The following is an 8683-nucleotide window of genomic DNA, read 5'->3' as shown; positions in this document are numbered from 1 at the left end:
GAGGGGTGAGAGGACAACCACAAAGAGGAGTATCAATATTTTCAGGAGGCGCAAGGTGAGTGAGTCAGGTTGATACAGTAACAACAAGAGTTTCCCGTTTTGACACATTTTAAAAAGTAAAGATTTACAATCCACAAACCGCAAGACCTGTAATGACTTTCAAATACTTCCTTTCAGTGTTTGATCACCACATTTCCTTGAGAGTCTTGAGTAAAGAGCATGTCATCTTCCTCGTCCTCCACATAAGACTTGTAGGCACTAGCTGTCACAACCACAGTGCTTATGTTGCTTTGATCTTTGAGAGGACTCCTGACTCGCTGACCTCTATGTGCTATCACCCTGAAGCCTACAGAGTCCTGGGTGAACAACATGGCCAGACTGTCTTCATCAACCTCTCTGCTTTGCTGCTGTGGCGGTGCTCGTTTTTTAAAAGGAGAGCTGCTCGGTTTTGTCCATCTGAACTGTGAGATGTAGCTCTCTTCTTTATCAGCCTTCTTCCACAGTTGATTAGCGGTGTGTTTTTGAGGTGATGCAGTTTTTGGTTCTGTCCATTCGTGATTTGAAAGAAGTTCAGTATGAGCGAAAAATGAGTGCTTACTTGGGGACCTAGAATACAAAATGCTGCTGTTTTCTTTGTCATCCCCCACCTGAGACGAATGAAAGTGTTTAAGGGATTTTTGAGTCGAGGTTCTCCCCTTCAGATCCATCTGAAATCCAAAGGCCTCCTCACTCTGTAGACTGTCTGGGACACTTGGCTCAGAGTCGTTGAAGTTCGCCGTAGTGGTGTTTTTCTGATTAGTCAGGTAAGACTCACTGTCAGAATATTGGCTATAGGTGAGCAGTGGGTCCTGACTCCATGCCTGTGGAGGAGGCTGACTATCACCTGGTAATGAGGACGTATCAATGCACCTCTTCTTACACTGTGGTGGATTGAACTCTTCAGACTGCTCTTCCTCAGACTCATAGCGCATGTTTTGAGAAGGTGTATAGCTTGCTTCGCCTTTCTCCTGGCACACTGTTGCCTCAGGCTCAGGCTCTGTAACATTTTCACTATTCCACTCACAATCCACACCAGGCTCAGAATCAGACTTTTCAAGACTTGCTTCTCGTCTTCGTTTTGTCCCTGATGCAATAGGCGCAGGTGCAGTTGAGGTAGATGCTGAGAAGGACAGCGCTGGATCCATGTTTGGTACTTCAGAAGTAGACATCTTATTGAGAACTTTTGGCAGAAGAAATAAGCAAGCATTTAGTTCACACAAAAAGATATAGAAAGTGGCAATTTATTCAAGCAAGTCTAGCCTTTTGCAGCTTTACCAGCTTCTGACTGATTTTTCTGAGGACGATAATAATCCTAAAACAGTGTCTTGACAGCCTGATGGCGCTAGAGTTTTAGCTACTTACCTCTGTGTTGAGGTGTGAAGAAGGCTGATATAGAACTCTGTTTGGTCTTTGGCATTTCTATTTTGGTCTGAGTAAAGTTGAGAGCCACAGCCAAACTGTATCCTCGACCATCAGCAAATGGGTTCAGCAGTTTAGAAATGGGACGGGTGTGACGTTTCTGAAATATAATATGTGCAGAATGAAATATGGTCCTTGTATAATAACAGGCTATTGATAAGATAGTGTTTACTTAGTAATTGTGATATATAAGTAGTAATGCATATTGTGAACATCTACTGTGTACAAGTTATTACATGCAATAAATCACTGCTTTATTGAGAGGTAACAAAATAGCCATTTAGTGAGAATTTAAAGACAGTTTCCACAGTTACCTGATTAGCTTTTCCTTTAAGTTGCACTGTGTCCAGCCAAACACCACACTCCTCTTGAGTAGAGGTCTGCAATGCTGTCTTGGAGGTCTTCATGGTGGAAAATGAAGAAATATCTACAATACATTAAATAAAAAGATATTTTGTGAATAGGATAAACTAGACAATCATATGAAAGAGTGTCGCAGTAGGATTTATCAGCAGCAGTATTATATTCCTGTTATATTGTTTTCACACACTATTTGTATGTTTTTGTATGTCTTATTTCTCCTACACCAGCTTACTGTTTTGTGACTTATTTTATATCAATTCACACTATCGCAGTTTATTAAGTCTAAGTTACATGATTGGCATTAGCCCTCAGTTAGCTAACTTCGCTAACAGCTAGGTGGTATTTATTAATCATAACATTATTTAAGCTTGCCATATAACGCAGAACGATCATGTCATATTTGAACTGACCTCATAAAGTTGCGCAGGGTTGTCTTCGGCTTTCCTCTGCCCTTATTTAAACCTATATAACTTAGTCAATTGTCTTTCTGTTTAGAAATTCGTCCTCGTTTCTGTTTGTTTGAGTCTGGCGCCTTGACGAGGGGCTGCTGATGACGTTTGACTTGGTAAAACAATTTTAAAAATAGTCAAAGCTTAAAAGCCCTTTTTTATTGAACCAGCTCCGTCAAAATGTAAGATGTCAATAGCCCAATAAATAAGTTACTTTTGTTTAATACGCTAGTATTAATCTTAAAAAGTATTCATTTTAGTGAGGCGCGATGGACACCTAATATTTTTCACGTATGCTGGTCCTCGGAGGAGGGTGTGTTTACATTGACGTCACAGCAGTTTGCCGAGAGGGTGAGTAAAGTGTCTTTTAAATTTCACAGATTAAACACTGACATTGAAGTAACAAAAAAAGCTCCTAGCTCTTTCTACAGTAATGGTCGCTAATACAAAGTCTGACGCTTACAAACAACTACCTGTATGGGCTAGTTGTAATAAATCATAAAGGAAGTGCCGACGAGCTAGCCTCAACAGCTAACTTCAGGCTAGCTAGTTCGACAAAATAGGACACTGAAGGCATGATCTTTCTTCAACGGGAAGATTTTCCTCTTATCCTCAGTGGGTCTGATTCTTTGGGTAAATGTCAATGCTTAGGGAAAACATTTTTACACTGAGGTGATGTTTAACTACTGTAGCCAGTCCCTCGATATCTGGTATATGCTGTTCAGTCGTCCCAGAGGTTGGACACAAAAGAAACTAACGTTGAGGATAAGGCTGTAACTCACGATTAATTTCAATATCGATGAGTCTGACGCTTCTTTTCTTGATTAATCAAATAATGTCTCTAAAGGTTTTCAAAATGTTAGAAAGTAGTCCAAAATGCCAATCACAAAGTCCTCAAGCCTTAGGTGAAATGTATCTTCACATTGTTTATTATACAGTCCAAAATCCATAGGTATTAAATTTACTATTACATTTAATAAGACAATGAAAATTGCAGAAAATCCCCGCAAAAGACAAGCTAGAGCTGAGAAAAGTTTGGAATTTTTGCTTGATAAATAACTGAAATGATTAAATGATTATCAATATAGTTGCCAAATGTTTTACTGTTGATCGACTAATCAGTTAATCTATTAATCGCCTAGTCATTCCAGCTCTAGTTCAGGATTTCATTTCTGATTTAGCTCTGACACATGGTATAAAACCTGACTGGGAACCTGTGTAAGTGTTGATCCAAAAATTATATTATATGAACAATAATAAACAATATTATGTTGCAGTGCTCTAAATATCTTTGAACCCTTTTGGCTTCTTGACAGGCCACCTGAATCCTGATACATCTCTTGTAGCCTTAACAATAGTCACACATAACATACTTGGTATTCGCTGTGTGTAAAACATTTTTTTATAATGTTAGTGGAGAAACAAGTGAGTACAGCATTAACACGTTAGAGGTTGTATTAACACGTTTTCAGTCTAACAAAGCTCTCCTTATATCTTATTGACATTAAATACTAGAACTGATAATCCAAAAGATGTCTTTAATTCTTTCTAAAAACCTACAAGCACTATTTGCTTGTTTTTACACTCCCGTGCAGTATTTTAGAGCAGTTCCTGCAGGTGACACACATCTGACATAAGTAATAGTACACACCTATGAGTCAGGACAGTCCGGACTAAGGAAAAAAAAGCATTTGAAATGGGACACAAATAGATAAAATCGTGAAAAGGCTTATTCATTAACTTTGTCTGTACCAGATAAAGACATGTTTTGCTATTTTACAGTTATGTTAAGTTTGGCTGGGTGTTTTTGGTCACAATTTATTAATCAGTTAGAAAAATTGTAACATAAATGTTTTTGCAGATACAATTCTGATACATCGGCATCATGTTCCATGGGATACCAGTTACAGGAGGTGTAGGGGGAGGTAAGACATTCAAATGGATCTAATATCTACATTTTAGGTATTCAGATTGTAGAAGCATTATTCAGTAAATGCCAACAAATATCACTCAAAACATGTAATTATTTTTTCTCTCAGCTCCAGCCAATAAACCTGAGTTATATGAGGTAAATATTGCTATTTATATGCTTTAATTTCGGTTTGGAAAGCATATTTTTTCTGTATAAATTTATATGTAATGCAGTTATTAATGAAATTCAAATTATCTGATTATATCTTTTTGTCGTTGAAATTTGACATTTGACATTTGACATTTTACTTGTTAGCCAGAGTAAGTCTTTCACCACAAATCATATTTTTTCAGGAAGTGAAATTATACAAAAATGCAAGGGAACGAGAGAAGTAAGTGTCAGATACATTTCCAATTACCAACCTAATATGAATGTGCTTTAACCAAGGGATTCATAATCTTGCCAGTGCTGTAATGCTTCATTTTTAACCATGTTTCTAAAGGTATGATAACATGGCAGAGTTGTTTGCTGTTGTCAAGACCCTGCAAGCCCTGGAGAAGGCTTACATCAAAGACTGTGTAACACCTAATGAGTGAGTTATACATGAGTTTATATGTTGTGTTGAAAAGACAGACAAAAATACCACCTATAACTTTGATAGTATGTTTTTATTAATGTGGAGGATTTGTCTGTTTCAGGTACACTGCTTCCTGTTCCAGACTCTTGGTTCAGTATAAGGCTGCTTTCAAACAGGTACAGGGCTCTGACGTGGGCTCCATCGACGACTTCTGCAGGAAGTACAGAGTGAGTTCTGAGTTGGAGTGCAAATCATATTTTGACCCATGTGACCAAGTTATTAGATTTTATTTCTGTGGTGCTGCCTTAGTAAGGATCTTGCTCTTGTCGTTTTGTCCCCTAGCTTGATTGCCCACTAGCCATGGAAAGGATTAAGGAGGATCGGCCAATCACCATCAAGGATGACAAGGGCAATCTGAACCGCTGCATTGCAGATATTGTTTCTGTACGTCCTCTCTCCCCTCCTTCATACTAAACACTCAGTTCAAACCGGAGGCTTATTTTGGACGGGTGCCAGAATAAGAATTGTTGTAGTCCTATTTTTGATTAAATGATTTAGTGTGTTCAGTTGGAGCACTAAGTGGCTGAAGCTGTTTCACTTCATTTGGCTCATCCTCTGGTCAGTCATTGAAGAATGTGAGTGGGTGATTACCAGCTGTATCCACAGCCAACTTTTAACTCAACTAATAAAATCAGACGAACTAACAAAATCAGCAGACACGTAGTGTGATTAGCAAAGACTATGTGCCCTGTTTGTGATCCTAAAAAAAAACTTATATTTCTTGTTTCTGGCTGGAAGTTTGAAAATCTGTTGAATATTGTCTCATCGTGTGTTCTCTCATCTTTTCCAACCTTCAGCTCTTCATCACTGTGATGGACAAGCTGAGACTGGAGATCAGGGCAATGGACGAGGTAAATGGGAAAAGTGCAGACTGTTGGCAGACTCATCATACTATTTGCTTAAGTGGATACCTGACTCTTGTTTTCCTTTGGTCCAGATCCAGCCAGACCTGAGGGAGCTGATGGAAACCATGAACAGAATGAGCAACATGCCTCCAGACTCAGAGGCTAAGGACAAAGTCAGCCTCTGGTTAGTTACCCTGGGCCACTCTCTGTTTATATATTTAAGCCTTATGCCAGTTCAGTGCAGGATGCTATTTGCTGTATGCAACTTTAGTCACAGTGTCACACACATACTTGCTTCAGGTGAGAATGGTTGTGCAGAGAGGTAAAAAAAAAAAAAAGAAGTAAACTAACACAACTTTCACTAATAAACATTTGCAGCAGAGTGTTGGTTATGTGTAAATGCTGTATAATACATCAGACCAAACCTGGGGCAATAGCCATCTTATTCAACTTGCCTTACTTATTTCTATATAATTGTGTGTGTATTAGGGGGAACACAACATTTTTTCATGAGTGGGTCACATAGCAACTGCTGATTAAGTAATCTATCTTGTAATCTAGATAATGTTCAAGCATGGGGCAAAAGGCTGCAAGTGTCCAACAGTACATACAATAGTAGGGTTAATATAGATAAATTAATCGTAAACATACAGTAGCTGCACTCCCTGGCATGTTGATTAAGTACACCTGCTCAGTCTAATGCATATCAGCTCTGACACATATTCTACCTTAATGAAGCTTATCATCTGAAGTTTTTCTTAAAACTTTCCAAGAAGTGTAATTTCTGCTATATATTTATTACTGAGGTCATAGTTAGTGGTGCTTTTGTACTATATGCTGAAATGTGTTTCTAAATTTCTTCCCGCCTCTTGTCACATTAGACCACTGCTAACTGCAACCTCAATAATAAACATGCAGTTAAACCTGTCTGACAGCGTCAATCAAAACTGCACATTGTTATCTTTTTTAATGTAGATTTTATGGCAGAGCTGTTGTATGGCATTCGATCAGATTTTACAGGTGTACCTCATCAAATAGTCTGAGATCGCCCTTTGATGGCACAGCTGAGCAGTGTAGCTCAATGGAGTGGAGCTCAATCTGACAGCTCGTGTTGAAGCATCACAAACTTGGAGTTTTTCTCTGGTCACTCCTTTGTTCTGAGAGTCTCTGAAATTCAACTTCAGAGACTCCACGTGTTCATTTGTAAGTGTGAGGGAGCACAGCATTCAATTCGCAATGCAAATTTCACAATGTACTGTATCAGGTATATTATCATTATAATACCTTTCCTTTGAAAAGTATTACAAAGAGGCGTGGAACTTGACCTTTCCTTGATTTTTGCATATAAGTAGGACTATTTCTGTAGTGGTTAAAATGGCTGCACTGATCCCTAATAGCATTGCATTTACACCACGCCATTATAAATCTCAGCTCAGCTCCATTACTTTCAACAGTTAATGTAAACATAGGATACGTTTTGTCTTAATTGTCATCTTTCTTGACCTTTTCCCATCAGGTTGACCACCCTCAGCAGCATGTCGGCCTCAGACGAATTGGATGATAATCAGGTGCGCCAGATGCTGTTTGACCTTGAGTCGGCCTACAACGCCTTCAACCGCTTCCTTCACTCCTCCTAAAGCATCCCTCCATTATAAATCCATGTGTCTGAAATTCTGACTCTAATACCTGTTAAGTTAAAAAAAAAAAAAAAAAAAAAAGCTCCACTTTCTCCTCATGTTTATTGGTAGGAAGTGGATTTAAGTCTGGGGACAGGGTCTCTCTTTCCTGCTTCTCCTTTCTGTCTCTGCATTTGTTCCCTGTGTCTTTATCCATGTTGTGTACAATTCAAAGCTCACCACCTTGTAGCGTATACTCCACTGTTTGTGGTACATCGTGCTGCTTGCAGCCTTGCCCGCCGGGCTCTTCCTGTGCTGTGAGATGCTCCATTGGCCTGTTTTCTAGCCAAACCTGTGTGATGAATCCTTTAACACTGGCTCTTTATTCTGATCTTGACAAAGCAATTTACTTCTAACTTTGTACTGTAATTTCAAAAAATGTCTAATTTTATACTTAAGTTTTGCAGAGCACCAACAGAGAAGCATGAATCAATTATATTGGGCAAATTCTGCACATGAAGAAAAGGTTGCAACAGCCAAAGCCTTTGTATTATTGGAAAGATGAATATATATATTTTTTCTTTTTGGTACCCTAAAACTATCTGCCGCCTGGAGACATGTTTTGTTCTGTGTACCGTGATTGTTTTCTATTACACAAGTTTTTACTGTAGAAGCCTACAATAGACTTTGTCAATAGAGTGAATGAAGCTGACATACGTAACATCTGCTTTGTCTGTCAATTAACTGATAAAATGAAGCTGAAATATTTGGACTCTGAAGATGGTTAGACTGCACTTCAAATTAATCTTTATATTGAAGCTATGGTAGAAGGAAATGGTTTATGTTCATCATTTTGTCTATTTGTATACGTTTGGTCTTCTGTTAACATGCTTAATCCATATTTCCTTTAGAAGTGAGGGTTTGGCCACATTAAGTGGGCAAAAGAGAGGTGGTCACACCCCCTCCTTGTTTTGCTTACTAAATATGTTTCAACCCTCAAACAGCATTAGGGAGAACATATTTATTGAGAATTATCATTGTAAATAATAGTTTGATTTTTAAATAAAAGCATGTAACATCTTTTTAGAAATAAAGTTTAAAAATCTATCTCCACCTTTGTGTCTGTTGTGTGTGGAAAAAAAAATTTGTATTAGCTAAACTAATACTAACTGTCCCCACGTTTTGTATTTGTGATTTCATAATTTGATCAAACACAACTTAACATAGGAACATGCACCATATGAACATAGTATGAACTAAAATAATAATAAGCTTCTAAAACTAGATTTTGAAATAGGGCTCTGCTTGAGATGTAGCCACAAAACCAGATGATAATGCACTGAATTTTAGCTTTGCAAATTAATTGATAAGTTAATTACATAAAACCAATAGAAACAGCCTCA

The 8683-nt window shown here is 38.1% G+C and overlaps 2 protein-coding genes across 2 annotated transcripts; one reads left to right on the top strand and one right to left on the bottom strand.

Annotated features, from left to right (window-relative positions):
- Window positions 1-21: 21 nt before the first annotated feature.
- aunip (aurora kinase A and ninein interacting protein) lies at window positions 22-2339 on the bottom strand. The gene is made up of 4 exons (XM_022747681.1): window positions 2232-2339; window positions 1773-1885; window positions 1402-1558; window positions 22-1219 (listed from the first exon to the last, which is right to left on the bottom strand). The coding sequence occupies exons 2-4, from the start codon at window positions 1863-1865 to the stop codon at window positions 174-176; spliced, it is 1296 nt and encodes a 431-aa protein (XP_022603402.1). The 5' UTR covers window positions 1866-1885; window positions 2232-2339; the 3' UTR covers window positions 22-173.
- Window positions 2340-2582: 243 nt separating this feature from the next.
- On the top strand, window positions 2583-7878 carry vps28 (VPS28, ESCRT-I subunit). Its single transcript, XM_022747300.1, has 10 exons — window positions 2583-2621; window positions 4132-4195; window positions 4310-4338; window positions 4536-4573; window positions 4685-4774; window positions 4881-4986; window positions 5102-5203; window positions 5617-5670; window positions 5757-5848; window positions 7181-7878. The coding sequence occupies exons 2-10, from the start codon at window positions 4156-4158 to the stop codon at window positions 7299-7301; spliced, it is 672 nt and encodes a 223-aa protein (XP_022603021.1). The 5' UTR covers window positions 2583-2621; window positions 4132-4155; the 3' UTR covers window positions 7302-7878.
- The last annotated feature ends 805 nt before the right edge of the window (window positions 7879-8683 follow it).

Source organism: Seriola dumerili, unplaced genomic scaffold (genome assembly GCF_002260705.1).
Source record: "Seriola dumerili isolate Sdu_G_001 unplaced genomic scaffold, Sdu_1.0 BDQW01000110.1, whole genome shotgun sequence".
In the NCBI taxonomy this organism is placed as follows: Eukaryota; Metazoa; Chordata; class Actinopteri; order Carangiformes; family Carangidae; genus Seriola; species Seriola dumerili.
Note: the sequence above shows the minus strand (reverse complement) of the source record. Positions and strands in the feature narration are given on the sequence as shown.